We start from the raw sequence: 26,163 nt of genomic DNA on the forward strand, positions 1-26,163 counted from the left end.
CTTGACTTGGAATTGAAAAGTTGCCAGTTCAAGCCCTGCCATTGTTGGGCCCTATGATCGTGCCCCCTGAGCAAGGCCCTTAACCCTCAAGTGGTATTCAATCATAATTGTAAGTTTCTCTGGATAAATGCACCAGCTAAATGTAAATGTGTTTTGTTGATCTGAAGAAGGCAAATGACAACGTACCCCAGGAGCAGGGGATGCTGGGACTGGTGATGTAGGATGAGAGCTGTGTCCACATTCTCAGTGTTAAGTTAATCTTGTTCAGTGTGAGCATTGGACTCCACTTCTGTCTTTTCTTCACTGTGGTTTGTGATATTCATTTCAGGATAGCAAGACATAGCCAAGGACATGAGGGCTTCTGGCAGGGGCATCAGGAGGATGTGGCACTGCTGTTTGTGGACAGTGAGGTTCTTTCCTAAGTAAATAAAGAATCATTGTAATATGTCCTTAAAGAAAACAACAAAATTATTACAAAATCTGTTCAACTCTATACTTACTATTGTACAAAGTGAAAAACAAAGCAAAACAAAAAACAACACTGATATTGTTTCAATGCAACTGCAAAGTACTATGCAAACTGTAAGGCTCTTAGACAAACAGCCAATAAAGATTTTCTTTACATAAAATTTAAAACAAAATATTTCCAGCATTAGTGTCAATATTAGGCTTACAAAGCAATACCAAAAAACAATATGCCTCATTGCTCTATCCTGTCCTTTCCTATCTTTTGTTTTTGGCTCTTACATACATGAACCAAAAATGTATAGTGCGTGCATCAGATTACCATCTTTTACATGATTCTCCCTGACCCCCACCCAGTTTTCCTCTCAAGTTATATATTTACACAAAGAGACATCTCAACCATCTGTAAAATCTCAGATTTTCGGACAAGTCATCCTATTTGTTTGGTTTTAAGGATGAATGCTTAAGAGCTTGACACTAAAATCCCCTGGGGGAGCAGAAAGTCTTTCATCCATGCAGACAGGCACAAGACAATACTTCCTGATCATTGTGCCTAATTTGACCTGATGGATTTTCTAATACAGGTCAAACTCTTATGAACTTTGTGTTACACATACTGTTTCCTAGAAAATGAAGAGAAAAGGAGACAGAAAATGTACAGTAATGTTTGTGCACAAAAGACACACAATTGAATACATCTACATCTAGTTGAGGTATGCTTAAATGTTTAATATCAAAATTAATCAAAATTTTAAAGGATTTTTACCTTACCATTCATTTTCTTGCCCTGATGTAGTTAAAGTTTTCAGCATTTAGATTGACTACCTTAGATCTTGAATTCAAGAAAGAGACTGAGCAGCAGTCCACGTGATGTTCTATAATAGGTTTCTCATATTTTCTCTCTACAAAGTGCAGTTTTGGCTTTGAGCAGGTGAGCAGGCATCAGCTGCTAGAATGTTTGTCTTCAGCAGACACAGCTCAAGTTGCCCACATAATTCCCCAGACAGACCACCAGTAAATGTTAGCAGTGGCATCATGGCCTCACCTATTGATTCAAGGACCTCCGTGTCCTGCCACAAGGGACCCAGGTATTGTGGTGTTCTGTGCTGTCTGCTTCTGCTCTAGTCTTCTTTCCATTCTTCACAGCCTCTGGAAATAAGAGCATTCTCTAGTAGACTTAACATCCTCTGGACCTTCTTTAGTGCATCTATCTTCCCTTAAATGTGAAAGTCAATGTTAAAGAAAAAAAAGATGGAATTATTAATCTGCACAAATTTGTCAAAAGCCTGTGCATCAATGACATTCATACATACAGGGTTTATGAGTTCTGCTTTTGACACTACTATGCTACTTTTCTACTTTGGAGCCTGTACCTTGGTAACTACACTGGATTATTTCTGATACAGGCATGATTCTGTGAGGACAGACTTTATTCTGCATCTGCTCATTTGCTAATTGATTTAGAGTGAATCAATGTAGTGTCCATCAGTAACACCTTCAAATAATGTCCATGAAGTGAGCTACAGTGATCAGAATTAGTTTGTAATCCTGCTAAAGGCTAGGGCTATATTTGATCCCTAAAGTGATCCCCAAAGGTGTTACACATTCAATCCATCATCTCTCACACCTAAGTCACAATAAGTAAAAACAAGAAAAATAAGGCAGTTCATGGACATGATTGTTTTATCTGCCGTCATTTCCCTTACTAGTGGAAAAAAAGCTGAATAAATCTAATGTGCACACACTGGATGATTATGTTTAGACACTAAGTAACCTGATTTTTAGAATTAGTTTTTGTCGTGTCCGTTGATGCAGGAAAGAAGAGACAGGAACCAGTGCGTTACCCTGCGGCCTTTTATTAATGCAGAGCTCTGGAGATGTCACTTCACAACGCAGTGCGAGTGAGATCTAAAGCATAAACTTTGCAACAGACAGGACTTATAGTTTTTCTCGCCTTGCACCACTTCTGCTTTTGTGTTTTTCCATCTCAGCCGTCACTCTGTTTGACCGTCTCGTACACATGTCTTCTTGCGTAATCACACATATGCATGTCTAGGGCATTTTCCTTTTATGTCTGGACATACAGTAATTATTTTATTAATTCAAGGCAATTATCTCTATTAGTGTAAGCTTAGCATTCATTTAATTTATGAAACCTCACATTTTCTTCTCAGAAACGGTGTAACCAGTATAATCCCATTAAGTACTCCACTATTAATTTGTTAACAAAACCAAATAAATGTGACAAAGAACAACTTTGTGATGTAAGAACACTTTTAAACGATCGCAGAAAGGCAAGAATAGTGTCATGATTTAATCATCCCAACAAACCGAATTTCAGCTCCAAAATAATGGGATCACTTGTCAGCACTAGAGGTTCCCCGGGGCGGCAGAGACTGCCTTAGTTATAAAACAGGTTACACAGCTCATTTGACCTACTTTAAGACAGCTGCTAGCGATCCCGCTATATTGAACAAAGCACAATTTGTCACTTATCTATGTAATTAAAACGCCAATAATACAGGCGAGATAACCGTTCTTTCAGTCAGTTGTTTATGTAAATGGTCTAAAGGTAGTGCAGTTGTGTGTCCTTTACTGGGCATCTCTTTGCACTGCGACGAGAAGCTGCCGAACGCAGCTCTACGGCTAACTTTGCTTCGTGGACTGGTTTCTTAATTATAGTAAAACACTGAATAACCTACTGCGATCGGCCCAAGAACCCACTTTTGTCAGCCGATATTAGCCGCTGTCAGTGGCAGCCACTTAACGAATGAACGAGCATAATTTTGTTCTCACTACCTGAAGAACCGCTTAAATTTCGAGAAGTTTCAGCTGTGTGTAGGGTAGGACGTGGGCTGGTGTATGCAAATCAGTCAAGACTTGCCTAACAGTTTAGAAATCGACCCTTTTACGACCGTTTTGCTTATGCGGGATTTGCATTTGTGGTTCACAAGTACAGATTTTTTATTCAAATACAGCTTTCCATCCTATGGCACATTTAACGATAGCTATCTACATTAAATAACTGTATAACACGGTCAGTAAAAAGTAACCTTAACATATTATTATTGTGCGATTTATGTTTCCCGCTTCATGGACACATTCTGAAGCTTCGTTCCCTGTCGTTAACGGATAATTCACGGACGTGAGAAAACTGGATACAAGCAATTCACTGGAATAGAGGTGATTGTGAGACTGGTAAAGGGAGTGAGGGAGGGTGGTAACTCAGGCTCACTGATGACTGACGAACAAGTCTCACCTCTTAAGCTCCTCTTGTACTTCCGAAAGAGAACAGTTGACTACGTTTTCATGTCAAGCCTATATGGAGTCACGTACATCATGGACATCATTGGAAACTGCATAGTCAAAATGATCAAGAAAAGGTTTTGGGCATAGGTTCTGACCATGATCACTCTGAACATACTTAGCAATGGTCCAACCCATCCACTTCAACACATGCGCACCCTCCAATGGCCGTCTCCCTGGCCAGACTGGTCTAGATGCGGTCATCACTCTCCACCTTGTCTGTGTGGATTGACACAGGCCTCATACCCCAGTGAGATGGCTCTATGGGCTGTGCCCTGCTGCTCCCTGTTCCACCTGCACACGCCTACATGCTTTATCAGTTTGTGCTGCCTTTTGCCCTGCCACTGATAGTCATCTGCATGATCTTCTTCCAGGTCCTCAAGAACATGGCTATCAATATGGCCACTATGTTCCAGTCAGGCGTCCGTCTCCGTAACAGGGGGTGACATCTGTCTTGTTTTCCTTCATCTGCTGGGCCCTATATTACATCATGCAGTAGCCCCACCTGGCATGCAGTGACCAAGCTTTGCCTGCCTCTAAGCTTATAACATTGCGATTGGCACAGGGTACACCAAAAACTGTATCAACCCATTTCTATACATTATTCTCAATGGGACCTTCAAGCAGCAGTTCATTTTTGCCACTTTGCATAGAGCCTCCACGAGATTTGACATGTTGCATGTTTTTGCCTAAATACTTTTATGTTCACCACTGTTACAAAGACATTGAGTTACCATAGCCTTCCTGCCAGGTTGGGCCAAATTGACCGTTCTGAACAAGGCAATTCTGCTTGCAGAATAGTTGCTAGCTGTATTATACTTTTTTTCTTCTTCTTTGCACTACTATATGTAAATTCTAGATTGTTCGGTGTAGAAATTCCAAAAGGTCATTAATTTCTGATTTACTAAAATGAAATTGTCTGGCACCAACAACCATGCTGTGGTCAAAGTCAGTTTGTGATGTCTGAAATGAACATTAAATGAAGCTCTTGACTCATGCCTCCAGGAATTTATGAAGTTGTGCAGGTTTTCCTAACAGAGGACAATGTGTATAAAAAAAATCTATTTATCGTTTAGAATGAGAAACACCTTTATACTATGTTATTTGGCTGAATGACAGAAGAAGCTATTTTCAGTCAACAATAATAATACACCCAATAAGTTTCAATGTAAGATCTAGGATAATTTAAATTTGATCACTTTTCCATCATTCAAGTTACAGTAATGTGTTCTGTTGCTGGGAAGGTTTTTAAATTTGGGAGGTTAGATAAGGCTAAAATATTTTATTTTTTCAGGACAGTTACATAAATATTTATTTTTCATTGCTGTAAAATTAATTTAGCTCAAAATGCAAATGAGAAGCTTGAATATAAACAAAACATCCGAGTCATAGTCTTTGTGTTTTATCTGCAAATCTGTACTATATGTACTACCAATACAAATATGATGTGTTTTAATGTCTTATAAAATACAGACATTTTGGGCTAAGCATTGCATGCTTAACTTACTGTCATGTCCTCTGTGGTGATTTCCATCTTCAACTGCAGAGGTCACTGTCACCAGTATACTGAACTGTGTTCCACACCGGTTGTACTTGTTACATCATTAACAGTGTTTAAATTAAACAGTGTTTAAGGCTAGGCTTAAGGTTAGTTCAGTGTGTAGTTGTGCCTCAATTTTCTACAGAATGATGAACATTGTTTTCTGTCTGTGCTGTTTTGATTTTGACCTTTGGACTTGTTTGCCCTCGTGGACTGCTTTACTCTGTATTTTGACTGTTTTCTGGCTCTGACTGAGTTTGCCTACTTCAGTAAATACTTGCAATTGGATCCTAGCCTTCCTGTTCAGATTAAGTGTGTGTGTGTGTGTGTGTGTGTGTGTGTGTATGAGACTCAACATCCCTTCCTTTTTATGCAAATGACCCACAGTACAGAAAAAGGGAAGTTATCAAAAGGCATTACTTATATGTACACATAAAAAGGGAATAAGGCACTAAAGAATATATGGCACCACATTGTACTTGCGCAGTAAATTAATGTTCAAAACTGTGGGCATGAACTGCGCATTAACATTACTCTATATACTTTGCTTTTATAGAAAATATTGTATATAAACTAGTAGTCCTGATGTTTAATTATAACAAAAATCCTAACTTCTGAATGTTTTATATATAGGTTTGTACTTAATCCAATAAATAATTATTGCCAGTTAATTATGTGCCCGATTATACATTGTTCTCTGAAATGACAAACTGTCTGAATAAATGGCTATTATTTCTATACAGTTCTCCAAATGCAGATGTAAAACACATCCTAGAATTGAATCATCCTGCACTTTTGGCCCTGGCTTATTATTCAGGAATATTATTCAGCAGACTCGCTTGGTTGTATTAGCTGAGACTGAAGTTTCATTGTGCAGCTGGTAATGAATCATAATCAAAAGCAAGGAAAGATCACATAACCACTAATACCAAGACTCCTGCTTCTGAAAGGCCTACCTCGCCAGCCACTTGACTACATCGCTCATGCAGGGTCGAGCCATCAACACAGTTTGACATAGCAGAGCCCGAGTTAACTCCTTCCCCTTATCTTCTATGCAGGCTCCTCAGTCCACCACAAATTTAGTTTGGGTTAATTTGTTTCGGTTACACTGTTTGTTACTTTTGTTGTACTATAGCGATTTTAGTGAATTCACTACCTCTGGTCATCAGCAGAATATTAATCAATGATTTTTATGCATCTTCTCCGTTTATTCAATAAACATACTTTAGTTATAATGCTTGTGAGTCAAGAATGGTATTCTAATTTTAGGTATATGAGAATTTTTGACATTTATGAGTTGAGACTGAATCATTAATAAATTAATTACAATGAATTAATTTTCCCCTTTAATCAGGGGAATAGGTGCCCCTATTATGATTATTCCTATAAATTATGATTGATAATTTATTAAAGTGTTAATACCACTACATAGTACTTTTATATACAGTAAAAAGCATATCTACTGCATTGCTCCACAGGCTGTGACAACTCCCTTTGACTTATATTAAAAATAGAAACATGAGAATTATTATTAAAATTATTAGAAGAATTATAATAAAACATGATTAGAAGAACTAGGTGGCATTGTGCTAACTTTGTTAATGAGCTATTAATTACTTGGCAGATGAGAGGGGATCCATACTGTAAGTCTTCATGTCTCAACTCAGGCTGATGTAAATACATTGTTAATACACTGCGAATACATCGCTGTTGCCTATTGCTGCCATAATCCTCATGTGTAAAAAGGTGCATAGGCACAGTGTCACAGATATCCTTGCTTGATTGGCTGTCATGCAGTGAAAACATGAAGTATCAGTGTTTTGTTATTGGTTACAGTACTGACTTGAATTGGAAATGAGTAAGAACTGTGGCATGAAACACATAGGCTATCAAGACTAATTATGCGCCACTTCTATTAATTACCAAGGCAGGAGATGTTTTTTCACAAATGACTGAATAACTTGCTGCTTTAAAGGGAGAAGTGGTGTGTGTTACCATCACTCTCTCTGAGGTTCAGCTAATTCAGCTGATGGTCTCCAACAGCTCTGGCAAACAAAACAGGGCTTAATGTAACTTGCTTGAGCACTCCTGCTGTTGCAGTATAAATTATCTGCTTTGATTACAACTTTATCACTAACCTGATGGCAGAGCTGTGGGAAAGTCAGGGTGTTGGGAGCTTTCAGGGTTGTTTTGTTGGTTGGGGTTGAGGACATTGGCTAGACCTTGGATAAAGCAGCAGTCCCTGAATGGGACCAAGCTGATACCACGCTGCAGATGTACATTAATTAAGGATATAATGTGTTAAAAGAATTTGGTAACATAGGTGAACCTTCCCTCCATTTCAATATACATTAAATATGACCATTTCTATATTTAAATCATTGTGACAGGCCTTTTCCCGTGTTGTACACTCAAGTCTATCCTAACTAAGCAAACCATGATTTATAAAACTTCCAAATAATTAATCACTGCATGGTTTGAGGAGTCTGTGTGAGCTTTGCAAGATGACTGCTTCTAAGAAAAAATATTCATAGGGTGGTAAATATTTCAACTTACATTTGAAGCTGGAACGATCACAAAAGTGAAATGTGAATGTTGATATTAGACATTGGGAAAAAAGCTAAGCTAACACTTGTAGGAATATTTACAGTTCATCATTGATTCATATGAGGAGTCAGGACAATGTTCTCGGTTGATGGCTTTAAATGCTACCTGTCCCTGTCAAGCCTGGAGCAAATGATTAAGTGAAATTTAATGCAGAGATTCCATTAATTAATTTGTTCTTCCATGCAGTGATAAAAAATGAGTATTGCTTTTATCTGTAAGATAAAAAGCATCTGAATGACCATTGCTCTCTGACAATGATAACAACTACAATAGTTTACATGTAGCTTACCTTTCCCTCTTGCCAAAGATTTTTTCCCTCTTGCCAAAGATGTTAAAAGTAGTTACAGCCTAACCTAATAAACTTAGTGTAATATGTTTGGATAAATCAAACTTCCTTTTGTTATATAAAATAAAAGAACACTGATGATCAATATAGATTGAACAATTGATGCTGAGACAGAAAAATATATCTTTTGTTTTACTGTCTGGCCAGAAGGACATGAAGGACATACTCTTGCCACAGAAAAATAAGAACTGAGCTATTAAATATACTCTGCTATTGAATATTCTACACCAGATCACATGTTTAACTGAACAAATTCATGTTTGAAACTAGAATTGTCAAAAATAAAACAAAAGTATAGGGTATTATTAAAGCAAACAATTAATGTGAACCCATGTCCACAGTTTAACCGAGTAGCTAAATCCAAAGGTTTTCCTTCAGGGTAGGCCTTATTATAATCACATCAAAGGTGGGGAAAACACTTGGACTGACTTCAGTATTCAAATGACCAACCACATATTCACACAATGAGAAAAATATTAGTCCACTTAGTCTGCACTTTAAAATTAGCACCATGATTAGCCTAGTCCAATTTAGAAATAGAACATACTGAGTCATGACAAAGGGTGTGCTAAATCTGCTATATTAAAAATAAAATGCAATACAATGTGTTATATAAATTGACAGTAGAAACATATATAAGGTTTCAGTGTTTCAATTATAATTGTGTTTCACCCTTTCTTTCAAGGCTTTGCCATCTCATCAGTATCTGAGCAATACAATTAATTACAAATTGTACAATTACATTTACACTAATTACAATTTAGTTAAAAAGGTTCATTACAAAACTTTGCATAAAAACACATCCCCAACTTTTATCCCTTATCAACAAACTCTTATTATGGTACTGCAAGAAAGCTTAGTGAGTTCTAAAAAAATAAATAAAAAAAAAGAAATTACTGATGCACAGTGAAAAACATGAAGATTTTTTGCCCACAGCTAGAACTAAATTATTTGACTGAGGAGTTTGGTGAATGTGAATCAGTGCTGCATGATATGGAAAACATACTATATTGCAATTGTACTGCTTTATATTTTAACTGCAATATGAATTTCAATAATATAATACACACTGTAGAACACGATGTGATATGGTTAAAGACTGGCCTGCATCACTTTATTATTATTATTATTATTATTATTATTATTATTATTATGTTGGCTCATGAGACAGTTGTGATTCATTAACACCCACCAAAAACTCAACTGGAATAACTGAAGTCAACATGCTCACAACAAATCACAGATGTTTATGATTTGTTCAAGAGCTCATTTACATTTTAAGACCTGCTGTATTATTATTATTATTATTATTATTATTATTATTAGTAGTAGTAATAGTAGTATAGTATCTTATTGTCGTAGTAGTAGTAGTAGTAGTAGTAGTAGTATTACAAAGACCAATACTGAAATAAAAATAAACAAGTAACATACTGTGCAGCCCTTGTGTGGATGTATCACAAATACAGGACAGGACAGTACACAACAAATCAGATTGTTAAATTAACACCTAGATTGTACATTTGTAAACAATGCAATTTCATGCCATTAAAATGTACATTAGTAGTGTTTACTTCTGATTTTATGTCTTTAGACACTGCAAGAAGTTTGTTTCAGACACTTACAGTTCACAGGGTTAGATAACTCACTTGTTACAAAACCCACTATAAGCAATAGACTCCCACTTATCTACTGCAATTATGTCCAAGCACAAAGACTTTCTCTGACAAGCTATGAATAATGTGAATTTTCAATTTAAACATGTAAATTATTTGAAGAAGCATTTAAATCATTCAATGGGCTTTAAAACAATAACTGAAGGCTTACTAAACATCACAGGCATGATTTGTTTTAGATGTTCCACCAAGATGGATTGCTGGATCAGCTGGTTGGTTAAATACATTTTACAGCACTTTTGTCAAGGCCACTCACCATGACAACAAATATTGGGTTTGTAACTACACATAGATGGCCTATCAGGGCAGATATGACTGATGCTAATGTACACTATGCTGTTTGACTCACTGTCTCTCAGGAATCTCTGGATATATACAAAATAATCTCATTACTGGCCATAAGAATGAGAAGACCAGAATGTGGGCTCATAAATGGGCTGTAAAACAAAAAACCCTTATTTTTTCCTCTAGCAATATTATATTCCCTAAATATAAACACAGAGTTTTTAATTTTTTTAATTCAGTTTTTACATTTTGGTTACTGTAATGATTAATTTCAAAACAGCTGTTTTAAACTGCCTCAAATCACACAGATCATTGCTAGCAAGTTTAAAGCAATGTGGAAGAACCATGTACTGTGTCCCAATATCTTTAGGAAAGTTTAAATTCTCATAGATTTTGTACAGCATAAGCATATAGGTTGATTTGGTGACCAAGAGCATTTCCCATGTACTGCACAAATGTTTTGATCGTACCTGAACAAAAGAGGTGATGTAAGTACACTATAATGTCATGTACACTGTGCAATGCATGCATTATTTAGTAAGCGCATATTGCGTCCTATATGTGGTCTGTATAATAAAGACCAGTGAGCATGGATCCTAAGTTAATGATGCACCACTGTGCCAGTGATTGTACATGCCCTTTAGAATATATCTGTGTATGTGTGAATGTAGAAAACAATAATGCATTAGTTTTGAAACTAATGCTCTTTCGAGTATCACTATAAAAAGGCACTTACAGAAACAAATGTCACAACTGAGATCTCCCCAGTTTTGATGAAAGATGCTGACTCCAGTTTCTGGCTTAAGTAAGATCTGCTCCATCTATCTGTAGCAAGTTCACATTTCGTCCTGCAGCATTACCACCATGTGACTGGGTAAACAGAGCATGACATCTGTTTAATTGGGTAGGTAATATCTCTAGGGGTCTCCATGTTTCACACCATCTGACAGGCTGGACATTTCCAAATTAAAAAACATGCTGCTAGCAAATTTAAAATGTTTCACACAATAGGAATGTGGTTAGGCTTATTTTTGATGGAGCAAATGTGCTGGATACTGGAAGCGTAATTCAAGGAAGCAAATAATATATCCGGACAAAAGTGCACAGATTAGCATAACTCATATATTCTAAAACATGAAACAAGATTTTCATGAATGTGTCTCACAATATACATCTGTAAAAGAGTTTGCGTCTAATTAAAACTGCATTTTCGGGATGTTTCGGTAGGCAGGAGCATAATCTAAATTACACTCGCTTGCTTTTTAGTGAAAAACACGACCTGGAACTTGGATCATATCTGTGGCCACTAATAAAATTAGTTCGGATTTGGGTTTGGTAGCTTTTCACATGCTTTTATTCTATGTGGGATATGTTCCCAGATTTGGATGAAACATAAACGTCATGGCACCATAAATGTAGTGTTGTCTTCGCATATGTTCCTCTGTGCTGACTCAAGTTAGTTCAAAACAAATATACAGACATACATACTTCCCTCAGATACCTGCACATCAGAAGCAGGATTCAGGGACATCAGAAGCAGGATTCAGGGACATGCTTCTGCCTGCCTAGTGAGGTGGTGCTGTATCTAGACCTCTGCAATGTAGCATAGGAGGGTTTATCTGCTGTGAGCTCTTTGTGGGTTGGCACCAGTGGGCCACTGCGCTGGAGAGACACAGTTCTCCTCAGACTCAGATCCAGCCTACACTGAATATTGGAAGAGCTATGCGCTCGCTTTATATCAGCTACACGAGCCGAACCATTAAGGCTGCCTCTTCCATTGACCATTGCCTTGCTGTTGTTTCGCCCATTGTTGCTCTTTTGGACACCATTGGCTTTCTTCTCTTCTGCTACCACTCCATTCAGCATGCCACTGGATAAAGAGAGCTTTGATAGGCTCTTATTGGTTGAAGTTTTGCCTTGGCCCATCTCCCCAGCAGTACCATCTTTTGACTGGTTGTCTTTCTTAATAGAGCCTGTCTTTAGAAAGGAGAGGACACCACCTGAGCTCCGAGTTTCATCACTCTTGCATCCACTCACCCCCTCTGACCGGGTTTGATTATCCAGAATCTTGGAAGCTCCAGCTGGTTGCCTCCAGAGCCTCTTTAATGTGGAGTCTCTGGAAGGAGGTAAAGAGTTAGAAGCACTACCTCCTGGTTTGTGGCCGGTACAGGCACCATGCTTGGACAATCCATTCTGATTCTTCCCATGCTGTTCAGGCCTTGTCCTCTTCAAGCTCCTTCTGGTTAGCGAGCCTTGATCTTGTCCTTTAGCATAAGTATTAGCTGGGCCTCTGCTTTGGCCTTCAGGCACTTTGGGTGAGTCTGGCCCATGACAGCTTCCTCGCTCCACTCCACTAAAGCTACTGCTGCCACTAGGGGAGCTGAGTGAATCTCCTTCATGGTGCTGCGTGGTGACTTGAGCAGGGCTAGCTACCAAGCTCACAATGGGCTCCTTAGTGCACCGTGGTCGCCGACCAGATTCCAGGTACTTTACCAGTTCTCCAGGCTGAGCTGGTGAAGTATGGGGGATAGATGTAGGTTTTTTTTGGTCTTTGGAACCAAAAGACCAGCGCAGAGGAAGCACTTTGCTCAGATTCTCCTTGCTTTTTGTGGGAGAACGCATGCTTACACTACGGGCCTGTGTACCTCTTCCATCTAGGATGTGAAGAACAAAGGAAGAAATGGGTGTGCACAAAATTATATTATACATCCCAAATGTGCAACCTTATATTTTGTTCAGTTAATTTGACAATTATAGTCATTGGTCTGAAAGTCATTTACTGTTTTGCGAAAAATGTTTATTTTTGTAGTTTTTACAAGTACTGGCCCCATCAGACAAGAAGTATCAAAACCAAACATAAATATAAATTCACTGATATTAATTATATTAAAACATATGTTACACTATTTAATAAAAAGGACAAACAAATGAATAAAACACTGGATTTAACTAACACTCTCGATGGCATGAGACCACCTCTTGAGAACTGAAACAAATGGATAACTCACCAGTATTAGCTTTAGTGAGCTGTGCAGGGAGTGCAGGGGAGGTTGGTGTCTGGGGCTCTGGTGCTGAGGAATAACTGGAGGTCTTAGTTGCTGGGCTAGAGGTTTGGCGCTCTTCTGTCAGAGATGTCAGACGAATGAGCCAGTGATTAGATCTGGAGGGGCTCGTAGAGCCTGCAGGAAGTCAAACCATGTCACTGTTTAATGACTCTGTCAGTTCTTTTCAAATAGATATGCTGGCAATAACAATTAGAAACAAATATAGTGAACATCAGTCATTACCACACTGTCAACTGTAGCAGTTCAAGCAATTAACTAGTGTTTATCTTCAGTCTGTGACAGGAGTGCCATCTATCAGCTCTGTTTAGTATACATATTTTAGTTTTTATATTTGAAGATTCATTCATAATGACTCGAATTCTGCCTCTAGGGATATTTTTCTAAGTAATTGCATCTCCTCCCTTTCCACAGGTCTCAAATTAATTTGTGTGATTTAGGATAGACAATATTGATGAAGGCTGTGCAGAGAGGCTAGAAACATGGTGGATAAAAATATTACTGATGTTCCACAATTTAAATGAAACATAATATGTAGATGGTTCCACTATGATGAACTATAATCACCACACTCAAGTTTCATAAACCAATAGTCTATATCTAAACACAAACTAAACTAAAACACAATATAATGTATGTGGGTGCGAGTGTAAATGGAAGGCTTTCCATTAATGAAGGGTATTGAGAAAAGGAGTGGGATTCTAATGCATGAATTCTAATGTGTACAGAAATAAAAGCTGACCTCGGAGACAGCATCCAGCTGACCATGCAGGGATGCTGTTGCGTCTCTGGTAGAAGAGGATGTAAGCCCCACGGGTACACACTTCCCCTTCAGGCACAGGCTCTACACTGCTGTCATCATAGCCATACCATTGGCCATCCACTGAGTTCCTGCAATATGCTGTTAATTCATGGATATAATTTGACCTGTACAGTGTATGTACCTGCTGGCATGCTACTCACACATATAGCATTTCAAAGAATGCACATTCACTCTCGCAATCACAAGAATGCTGAGTCCTTATGTATCAGTCATGATACAGTCTAACACAATGATACACATGCAAGAAATCAAAGTTTAGGGGAATGCATAACTGCTTGAGAGAAAGAGCAAGATATGTATACCTCAAAGTGAACTTTGAGTGTAGATACAAGTTGCTAATGAATGTAGTTTTATATGTTTCTAATAAAGTGCCTGGAGAGTGTAGTTCAGAACTTGCACACTTTCAAATTTGTAGATAACGCCATTACAAATACTGGCTGGGATGTTATTATATTGTGATGCTCTCAATTTTAAATGCTTGTCATTAGTGTCATCATGACCCTTAAATATTACACAACAGAAGGTCTAGTTCTGACCCAGCATGGAGTCCTGCACAACAATGCATAAAACAACCCAATCTCTGGCTGTCATTTATTATGGGGTCGCATACCTGTATAGTGACCTCCATGCATCCCTCCATGATGGTTGCACACGGCATACAGATCATAGAGAAAGTCCTGGGCATGCTGGCTTGCTTCTGCGCTTTGATGGGTTTGCTGTTTCCAGCCTGAAGGTAGACGGGCACAGTTGCTCCTCTTGACCATGTGGGGTGCCATATCTAGGCCTGTGAGAGGGAACCGGACCAGCGTGGACAGCTTGTTCCGCCGCTCACCCACCTGTCGGAAGCGCTTGAGATGGAGGATGAGGATGTCAGGGAGTGTCCACAGGCTCATTTGGAGCATACCCTGCTGGAGCTGCTTGCAGTGAGGACATTTCCATGCGTCGTCAGGAGCCAGCTGAAGGCAAAGTGTGAATATCATATGAGGGCTCTAATCTTTACAGAGGAATGAATGGATGGAATTAGTTTCATTCTGTAGGGTTACGTGTGCCAGAAGCAGATATTACTGTACCTACAAGGATTCTGGGCCTCTTAAACTCTTTTCCACTTACAACTGTGGTAAAATTAGTGCCATTTTATTCAGTTTTTAATGGAAGTGACTCTCTGCCTTCCCACAGTCCCTCCAACCATGAAATAATATTAGGCTACATATCTTACCAGCTGAATAGTACATGCATAAATATTCAGAGCTTTACATGTGTTTATGCCGCAGAGGGAGCAGGCACTTTACACGTCTCTGCAATCTACTTTAGGATGCAAGAAAGAATAAATTGCAAGCAAAAAACAGCAACAGAACTTTAGACTAGACTAATTAAGCAGTGTAATAAAATAAAGTACATGTTAAGTCTATCTATTTGCCTAAAAGTCTTAATTTCTGAGCTAAGGTTCTAACCAAAACTCTAGACCTAATCTTTGACTAGAACTTGTATTGCACATATACTGCATTCTAAGTGTATTAAAAGACCAAAGACTTATTTTGGCCTATACTTGTTGGGCACCTTTTTTTTGCTTATTTTTCTGTTTTTTATATTTCAAAATATACTGCAGTTTTATTCGACTAATGTGTTATTACATAACAGTCCTATATAGCTTTGTATTAGGCTTATGAGTATATTGTAAAGCTTATTGTAAATTTATTTAGCTAGCCAAACCATTTTCTCAAATAGTTTATACTCCACAATACAATAAATAAACAGGTTTAAATTATGTATCCACTCATTGAACAGAGTGACAAATCTGTATAACATTAGAGGTAATATATTTATCTTCTGACTTTTTGTTTTACTGTTTTTTTTCCTTTTTCCAGCTTTCAATACAGAGAAGGGACAATAACTTCTTGCTTTCTTAAACAGAATTAGAACATCCCCATTGTTCTATTATAGGAAAAAGGCAGATAATCATGGAGTGTGAAGTTTATCAGCATGAGGACAGTCGGAGGCTGTTTCATTCAGTGGGAGATGGACATACACAGAGACGTTTCAGGCTGTGTATGTACAGCTGTATGTGTTACCTGCTCCTCTTTCGTGTAAAGCTGAAAGCACTCGTCGAGGGTGCAGCTGTGCTGCTGAACATGTTGCTGCTGCTGGGTACGCACACTCTCCGAGTCCTTCACCACCTCCTCCTGAATGTTACCAAACAGACTACACACACATACACACACACATTCAAACTCGCACTGCGCTAGGGGAGGTTTCTAATTGGTGTTTTCAGTGGATTGTTGTCTAAAACACAAGACAGCTGAAGAAGCCAAGAAACAAACACTGAAGCAGGCTGCGTAGGCTGGTTTGTGTGTAACAATTTCTGTGCCTATGTCCTAAAGGAGCAATAAGTCATTTTTACCACCTGTGTCATGATAGAACAAGTCAGACCCTCACAGACCTCGTGAGGTTTTTTATTCTCGGTGGAGTAATCCATAATCCCGAGTAAATAATAGAAGGAGGGTCAGAACCAGAGAGCACAAGACAAAAAATCCAGATAACATTAAACATTAGCTCAAAACCAGACAGGCACAAGAGACAAGCAGACAAAATCACAGGGAGCAGGCAAAGGCAAAAAAACAGGATGAAACAAAACAGCCTGGCAATGAGAATAAAAGCAAATAGATGAAAACCGTTCAGTATGTAGACACCGAGAGAATGACAATACTTTGCAAAGAGTGACTGGCAATGGTAATCTTAAATAGAGTGATGAGCAGCAGGTGAATTCAATAGTCCAGTGATGAGGATCTTGTGAAGCGATGCATGGGAAGTTGGGAGTTGTAATCTGGTATGTAGTTAGGGGAGGTCGGCTCTGTGATGCCACTTTTTGGTGCAATAAACAATATTTATGACAGTGAACATTTATTTATTTACATTTTTTCTTTAAAGTGTAGCTAACATGAGATGAATCATTTTACTTTGTAGTCCTCAAATGAACCAGGTCCCCCCCATTTGGAGCTGGTCATGTATAAAACAGATTTAGTACAGAATTTCTGAAACATCCAGGCCAGTAGAGGTCAGTGTAATGGTTTCATAATGTGAAGAATCACTCTTTATAGAATCACTTATTGCTCCTTTAAACTGATTAATGATAATAGTTTGACTCACCAATCTTTTATTCTGTGTTCCCACTCAACGATCAGCTTCACATGGGGAGGCCCACCTGTGCCACAAAGCTTCAGAGCTCTGAGGAAACACAAAACAGACACCTTTTATCTCAGAGCATTTTATTACCATTTACTAACAAACTATAAATGGAAGTAAATCTGCACCTCCCTGATGATATCGGGTCAGTATTTTGCTTTTGGATTGATATCGGTGCTTTCCTAAGATAACAACCATTGAAAAACTTCAGCTCCTCTTTTCAGTCCAAGGGTGCATTTTTGGCTTCTTAGACAAAGTAATTAAAGTGTAACAAACCAAGGCTGGTCAGCTTCTTGTGCAGACATGCAGCCTTGCTCTTCTCCCCCAGTCCTATCAGAGAACAATGCAAGCCTTGAAAAGACTCTACTTAAATAAACGTTAACAACATGGAGATGCATTAGCTCCCATGACAAACCAATATATCATCCTACAAGGCTTCTGTCCAGGTGGAAACACTGTACCATTCATTAATGGTTGGTATAGTGGAGATGTTCAGTTCAAGATCTCAGGGTGATCTCTCTCAGAGCCTTTACTTGTAAGTAATTAAATTAGAACATACTCTCTCAAGAAAGTAAAGAAATTCATTAAGACCTTGCAAGACAGATTTGACAATGTAGACCTTAAAGGGAATAAGCCCCAAGGTGTTCCAGGTCAGACCTGTGCATTTTGCTAAATGCTAAGGGATTTAATTCCTGAAGAACCGTTATACATACACAGCACTGGTTTTCTATGCCTAGTAAAAGACCACTTATCCTTTAAATATCAGCCAATAAATATCTCTCATTCACATGTGCGCATGTGTGTGTGCACACAACTAACATACTGTCCTTTGAGTATATATCATAAAATTCTAATCACAAATTCCCAGTACAGTACAGTGTTTCAAGGGGAAAGAGTATGTTGAAAAGTGCATGGTCCCCATATTGAAGTATGGTGATGGTAAAGTTCTTATATGGGAGATAAATGATTTCTAAAGGTTTGGGAAATTGTACTTCATCCATGACATTATAATTTCCCAGATGTACTGCATAATCTTGAAAGATGCTGCCTTCTCTACACACCCTGGGACGTAGAGCACTCTTGCAACATGACATTGACCTCAAACAATTCTTCCAAGGTCACTGTTGCATTCTTAAGGAAGAACAAGGTAAAAGTGCTGTAGGGGCCAAGTATGTCACCTGCCCACAATCCTACTGAGCACCTGATGGGAATTCTGAAGAGTTCAGCTGCACTCCATGAATCATCAAAGCACTCAAGGAGGTCATCCTTTAGGTTTTGAACAGGACAGACATGACAATCATGAGCTTATACACTTCATGCCAAGAACAGATGACATACTAAGTACTAGTAGGCTACTCATTTGTTGAATTTAATTAAGGGTCATGTTTGCAAACAATTATTATTATTACTATTACTATTATTATTATTATTTACATTTATATAGCACCTTTCTCAGATTCAAGGACACTTTACAGACAGACAATGATTTAAGCAAAGCTAGCTAATTCATTTTACAACTATTAATTACATATCTTCCTCATACTTCCATAAATTGTAATGGTGATAATTTAGAAATAGATTTTTATGTCCAGATGTATTTATTTATGCTGTGTACTGTATATGAGCATCCTTATAGACATTCTCGCACATGAAAAAAAGTTTGAATGGCAAGTCGCCTTCATCTGCCTGAGGACTTAAAAACTTCTTGTTATTCAGAAGACCCTTTCAACTTGTCCTTCCTGATAATACAAATGACTAATAATAGGTTTTTTAATAATAGGCATTAATATGCATTTTAGCAATTTTATGAAATGCTAAATGTTATTAACTAAAATGAGACAAACCATTAAAACCGCAGCCACACAAGCTTGCACACACTCTCCCACACTCACCTGTCTACTGCAGGATGGTGAAGAGGTTGTCTGTCCTGAGAACTCAGATAGCTGCAGGACATTGATCCCCCAACCACCCGGATCCTGAACAGCACTCTGGAATTCTGCAATGAAATAAATCCACAGCCAGAATTAACTATACGGCGAAATACTCAATGTAAAAAAACACTTACTGTGTTTATGTAAACCCAACTGGACAAAAATATAGACTGCGTTAATTTCTCACTCCAAGTATTAACTCAACATGGGATATGCCAGTATAATTACAGGAGCTGACGAAAGATGCCATTTTTAATGCTCTTTCTTTAATTACTGATTGTGAATCTCTGACTAATCCACAAGGTACCAAATACAATTTAGCATTTTTACAAAGAACCTTGTGATTTTTAAGTTCATCAACACAAATGATTAAAGCTTCATTTTGGTGATATGCATTCTATTTCTGCATGAATAATTAATAATTTCATCAAGAAAAGTTTCTCATCAAGTCCTCTGGCAGGCTCTAATATGTTTCTAAAGTGTAAAATGTGTTTATATCCTTTAGTCTTTAGCCACTAAGCGGCACTATTGCACTGAGTGAAATTCATGCTCATACAAAAAAACTAGTTTAAGTCAGCTCAGCATTGACATCAAGCTAAACTCTGTAAAAGGTTGTCTTTTCTTGTAGATCTAGGATCAGGTTTGTCAGCAGAAGAGTTAAGGTCAATATTTAGTAAGGAGTGATCTCTACTTAACAGGAGCAAAATAACAACTATGTAAACAGGTAAAAGACTACTCTCATCTTTGCTCTTTGTCTTTCTGTATACAGAGCTAAAGAAAGTTCTAACTGGAAATGTCTCCCAGTGCATCACGCTGAGCCATTTAGCCATGCAGATTCACTCCTTATATGGGTTAATTTTGATCAGAACATAATCTCTGCTTAATTTTTTACAATGAATGCATTTTTTAAATCTTAAAAGTTGTGTTCTGGATTAGAATTTAAAGTTTAAGAATTCTAACATTTCTGTCCTTGTGCATTCTGAAATGGAAATGCTGTTTCAACCAAAAATTAAATGGAATTTTCTTCTTTTTCAATATGAAATCTGAAATTTTGCTGGCGCGGCACCAAGAGGAACAGAAACAAGGAGTCTTGCAGGGAGAGAGTGAAAAATAGACAGCAAAAATAGACAAGAGGGTTCTGAAACGGTACAGTCAGAAGGGAAATGGGGACTATTTCTGTGGGATTTTCTATAGCTCTGATGTCTCAAAACTGATTGCAGAGATGTGAGCAATATTGCCTCAGCAAAGCTACCGACATGTGGACGGAAGCAGTTGGGTAGCATTACCATGCTGCATACGTACCGACAGTCATCAGAATGTCTGAGAAGACTACATCGCCTTTAGAGGATAAGATTGGTGATGAGACAGACATGAAATCCTAGTAATTTGCATTAAGATTTTGGTGGTCATCATACTGATAATGAGCTCTGAGCTGGGACCATAAACACTAGTGGATCGTATATTCTTTAAAGCACCCAGCAGAGGGCAGACAGTAACTAATGAATGGAATATGGCACAGAGAACATCTGAGATGTAATGAAGAAAGCAATGGATGGAATTCCCAATCTTGCACCTAGACCGTCATCCTCCTCCAGAGTTTGGCACTAACCCTATTTTAATGGTCCCACTCCAGATTAACAAATTCTTCAACAGCAGTTAACTACGTCCAGAGCAGGCTCACATTCCTTTGCAGTGCAACAGGTCTCAAGGATGGAATCAGGTTGGGACTTCTTTAACACACCTAACTCAAGTCAGCCTCTAATCATCAAGGCTGACTGGAGATCTTAATGCCTCTAGATGTTTTCATAGTTTTAGTTATGAACAGGATTCTCACAGGAATGCTTTAGGCAAGAGTCAAGAGCATCTAAAACATGTTAGACACTTCTTCAATCAACAAATTTCTCATTCTCTATCAGAGAAAGGTGGACATCACACACTCAAAGCAAATTATTCAATATTGTAGATAGCTATAGGCCTACTTTAAGAAATCCATTACTTTTACAGGCAATAAACATTAACCTCAACTACAGTTTTGAGAAATGCTCAAAAACTCTTCTATTGCATATGGACAGTGATTTTGTGTGATAAGAATGCTTTTTAACAGAGCATACCAAACTAACAACAAAATGCTAGCCATCATGTACTTTAGAGTACATCTCTCTGATCCCAGGTTCATTATGTGGGGTTAATTGTTGTGCCCCAGCCTATAAAAGGCTTTAGTAACAAGGCTGGGTTATACTATGTAAATTAATTGATTTATAGACGAGGCCAACTGCCAAACAGAGCACACTGCTTAGTTGACTCTCCTTTTGTCTATGTAATTACCTCTGAGAGAATACTTGGGATAGCCACTCAATGTCTCTTTTTCTCACAGCCACATACAACCACACACACACACCCCATATTCTAAAATCTATAGAACTAGAGAGATAAAGAAAACAAGAAAAAAGATAAGACCTACATGCCCCCCAAAAAAGATGGAGATATGTTACCATAGTCCAGCCTGTCTGCTGACCTGTGAGTGGGGAAGGCATGAGAGAGTGAGAGCCCTAATCGTGGAAGAGGGCAGTAAGAACAGTGGCAGCAGGGGACTGATACTGACTGCATAGCCTGTCCTCTGAGCAGGAGGAGAAGAGAGATGAAATGAGGGAGAGGCAGGCTCTCTGTAGAGCAGCACATGGCTACCCACATTGATTAAATAGAGTGAGATTTAATCAAATAGCCCACTGGGGGGTGGGACAGGCAACAGGCGGAATGCTGCCACGGTATAATGAATGGAGTCTATCCTTGCAGGAGATGAATTCAGACGGATTGTCTCCTATTCTCCCCCACTTCCTGTCTTTCTCATGTCCTCTCTTTGTTTCTTCCTCAACCTCACATACATTCTTTGTCTTTCCCAACCTCTCTGTTGCTTTATTTGGCCTGTCTTCTTCCTCGGAAAACTGACTATGCCACATTTTATTTTGTGCCTCTCTGGTTTGAGAACTCTTTGCTTGTCCCCAATACTCTTTCACTCTATTCTTTTGTTTTCTTTCTGTATTTCCCACTTTCTGGTTCTCTCCAGCCGTGCCCTTTCATAATAAACCAATCTACCTGACTGCCTCCAGCAGAATGCACCACTGATGCCATTAACGAGTCCCTCCAGCTTTTGTGGGTGACATGCTAATTGGCACGCACCTCATCAGAGTGATTAGCAGTGTGCCAGCAGTCGTGTGGTGTAAGGTAATGAGGGAGTTAGTGCGCTGTATGTATGGCGGTCTAGGAATGTGATTTGTTTGACACAGATGCACAGCTGGACGTGTCAGAACAGAGAGGGCTGCTCAGTCGTGCTTTGGCCACAGAATGCTAGTGGTCAGTGTGGCAGCGGCTGGATGGAGATGCTTAAGGGTGGCCAGATTTGAGCAGAAGAGGGAGAGGTGGTAGTTCCTACCTGCGGTTGTGCTCCGTTGACCATTAGGTAGTAGAGCTTGCTGAGGATACTCTGCTGCAGCTGGTCCCATGACACCGACAGGTCCTCTCGCATCAGGAACGGAGGACCAAACCTATGAAGGAAAAGAAGGTTACCGTTTGTGGCAGGAACAGTGTGTATGTGTGTGTGTGTGTGTGTGTGTGCGCACACACATGTGAGAGCAAGCGTGAATAGAAATGATTGTGCATGATTGCAAGTGACTCTGGGTTGTGCGAGAGCATGTCAGCATGTACATGTGTGTGTGTGTGTGTGTGTGTGTGTGTGTGAAGGAGACAGAGAGAGGGGAACCACACCACCGAAAACACCCAGCCTGGCTACAGGCTTGCCTGGGTCCACAAAAGACACCTCCTTCCATGCTCAGCAACATGAGCATTTAAGTCAACTATATACCTGGACTCTGTGCCACACATGGGCCCAGTTAAAAATACAAACAAACAAACAAACAAAAAACAGCACAAAAAGCAAATTAAATGTGAAAGGGCGGGGGTATGGTGGGGGGGACTCAGTTAATAGTTCTGGGATTTTGCTGTGGAGTCAGAGCCAAAAGCAGCCCTGTGGTTCTACCTCACAGGAAACATGGCTGATCCCGTCAGCTTCTGTGTTCGGTGCAGGCTGCTTTTGGTGTTAGGGGCTTTAATATTCCTTTGGTTGTTTGGATTCTGACTTTGCCCTAGGTACAAAGAAGGCTTTCCCAGGACTGCATCAGTAGTGCCCTCCCTCCCTGTCCTTATCTCAACATTTCCATGCTCACTCTCCCCTCTCTCTTACTCTTTTTCTGTCCGAGTACGTTGGTGTGTGATGCTCTGAATTGGGGAGAAGAAATACTCATGGCTCTTAGGTAAAGAGATGCTCCTTCCATCCTGAGCCTCAAAAACCTAAGACTTTCTGCATTAGCTGGTCGCACGCACGCATGCACGCACACGCACACACGTCCTCGGGCATGTGCGTTCACTAAAAAGAAAGAAGCACTGGGACTGAAAGGAAGAAGTTAAAAAAACATTTTATAGTCGCATAAAGCCTACTGGCATTGAAAAACACAAGTATCAGCACTATGGTTTAATAGTGTTGTAGTACAATTTTCTTCTATTTATTTTGAGCATAATTTGTTTCAGATCATAAAATGTCAGTTGTGATGAGTTTATTATCTTATCATATGACAAAAAATATAGCCTAGGCACAAGCATTCTGATTTTTCACACTGGACAGGTATCAGCACCAACCTGTTCGCTAAAATATTTCATAGTACATGTTCAGAAAGTCGTGAGGGCATGTCCTCAGCATAAATTACATCTGTGCACATGGCTACTGTACAATATGTAAGTACTGCAGCAAGTAGCACATCTGCATGGACCACAAAACAAGCCCTCAGTTTGAAGGAAGACACTTTATAGAGGATGAACTGTATAATGAAGACAAGCTGATTTTATAGACTGCGACCACAAGAGGCTCCAGTAGCACATACAATATTCGCAGTAAATTAGACAGCAAATATGACATCTGACATTTCCGGGTGTGCTCTCAAGAGCAACAAGATAAAGTCAGGTCTGCAATGATACAGCCTACCTAAAAATAAGCTTCTGAAACCACTCTGGAAGAGAGTTGCTAACTCTTTACTTTCCAATCATCACCAACTGTAAAAGGAAAACAACTGCCTATGACCCACACCTGGGCTTACTGACCTCTGGATAAGATACAGTTTATGGGCTGGCCAAACTTAGACCCTGTTTCCCATTCTGCTAATGTGTGCTGGTATTCTTTGTGCTATATTCACCATACTCTTAGCTTCTTATGTACTTAATACAGCATTGTTATACCGTTGTGTTCATGTGTCACACAGGGTCTGCAAAATAAAGGGTTGCCTTTAACTAGTGAACCAGAGTACATGTAAACTACAACCAATTTATCCAGATATTTAGCTGGTGTCATAATGCCTTTGTGCCCAGCACTACCAAACCTATACGGATTTGGGTTTGGATTTTCTCTTCTTGAAACCATGTCTAAAATCTCACAATGTTTTGCCTCCTGTGGTGAAGTCTGCTCCTGTTTTGTTTTCATTATTGCTAGCTTTCAAGTTTATTGCTATGGAGACGAGTCAAAGGAGGATACTATGCAGGGGATTTCCTAAAAGTTGAAATGTAATGTTATGCATTTTTGACCTGCATAAATACTCCTTTTGATTTCTGATGTGGATTTAAATGGAATAAACATGGACATTCTTGGTTTTGCAAAAGGAAAAAAAAAAAAAAAAAAAAATCACTGAAATTACAAACATCACTGTACACACACACTTTGACACTGCCTATCAACTAATTCTGACACGGCGAGAGCTGAGTCAAAACAAGGATAAGTGTTTTCATCTCAGTGAGAGAGAATGAAGCCTAACTCCATCTCCTGATGTTCAGAGCTTACCACTCAGTCATTAAGATCTATTAATAAGTCGATTAGCTTAGCATGGCAGGCCAGCATGGTGAGGCTAAGCTACTGTCCTAGCTAGTAAGGCAAGGGTTATTTAATAAATGCCATGAAATGTAGGGTTTCATTTATTGGAGGATATCAGGAAAACACTCAGTGAAACCAGCATTTTAGCTCCTATTGCTTTCAATCATATGTTTCTTCCATAACAAACTGACAAGACATTTCTATTATGGAATAGACATTTTTTTTTTTTTTTTGGATACCTGGAATCCTTTTCCTAACTATCTAGATGACTGACATGGCCAAACAAATAGTGTCTGAGGCATAAGTGGGTATCGAACATGTAAATATTTATAACATGCATAAATGTGCATAAATCTTTGCTTCTTGTTGTTTTATCCTGTTTTCTTTTTCATTTGGCATAGCCGACGGGATGGGGAAGACTGTGTACAGGGTAAGTCATGTTCACTGTTTGTAAACAATGTACATAAAGTATATGAATTTTTCCAGTGAATGTACTAGGGCCCTGCTCATAAGGCATGGAATGTAGAAGGCCCCCAGCAGAGCAGACCAGGGTTGTGTGTAGAAGAGCAGGAAAATGGCCAAGCCCTCCAAAAAGACACATTTCATGTTAGAGGAACAGTCGCAGCGGTAACAACCCAAAACAAGCCATGAAATCCTCCAAGTCTCTCCATCCCTCCCCTACCTCGCACTCAATTACTTCCGAAAGACATGTCCCTCCCACTGTGTGAGCTCGGGAAGAGTTTGTGGGGTGGGGAGGGCTGAGGCCAACAGATCAGATAATCACGCCATAAAGACTAATAACCATGCCACCATGCCACTCCCCCCTCCCCCTGCCATTGTCGACATCTTTTTACGTTGCCTGCTTGAAAATACCACTTGGCATCACTCTGGGTCATGTTTGGTTTGCTAGTAGCAGACATATCTGAGAGTGGGGGGGGGGGGGGGGGGGGGGGGGTAGGCAGATAATGATATCACTAAAAATGAAAAATGGCCACCTGACTCCCAGACGCTTCATTTATGGGCTGCAGTTATTTTCA

General features: G+C 39.1%; 1 protein-coding gene across 1 annotated transcript in view; it reads right to left on the minus strand.

The window, feature by feature from the left end:
• Positions 1-9,615: 9,615 nt before the first annotated feature.
• usp43b (ubiquitin specific peptidase 43b) overlaps positions 9,616-26,163 on the minus strand; it is a 63,905-nt gene continuing 47,357 nt past the window's right edge. Inside the window, exons 8-15 of the mRNA XM_027003396.2 lie at positions 22,649-22,760; positions 19,180-19,283; positions 17,252-17,329; positions 16,177-16,306; positions 14,718-15,063; positions 14,027-14,185; positions 13,231-13,401; positions 9,616-12,876 (exon numbers count right to left, since the gene is read on the minus strand). Coding sequence (XP_026859197.2) covers positions 11,753-12,876; positions 13,231-13,401; positions 14,027-14,185; positions 14,718-15,063; positions 16,177-16,306; positions 17,252-17,329; positions 19,180-19,283; positions 22,649-22,760 — 2,224 coding nt within the window. The 3' untranslated portion in view covers positions 9,616-11,752. The remainder of the gene's footprint in view (positions 12,877-13,230; positions 13,402-14,026; positions 14,186-14,717; positions 15,064-16,176; positions 16,307-17,251; positions 17,330-19,179; positions 19,284-22,648; positions 22,761-26,163) is intronic.

The sequence above is a fragment of the Electrophorus electricus genome, chromosome 1, assembly GCF_013358815.1.
Source record: "Electrophorus electricus isolate fEleEle1 chromosome 1, fEleEle1.pri, whole genome shotgun sequence".
Classification (NCBI taxonomy): domain Eukaryota; kingdom Metazoa; phylum Chordata; class Actinopteri; order Gymnotiformes; family Gymnotidae; genus Electrophorus; species Electrophorus electricus.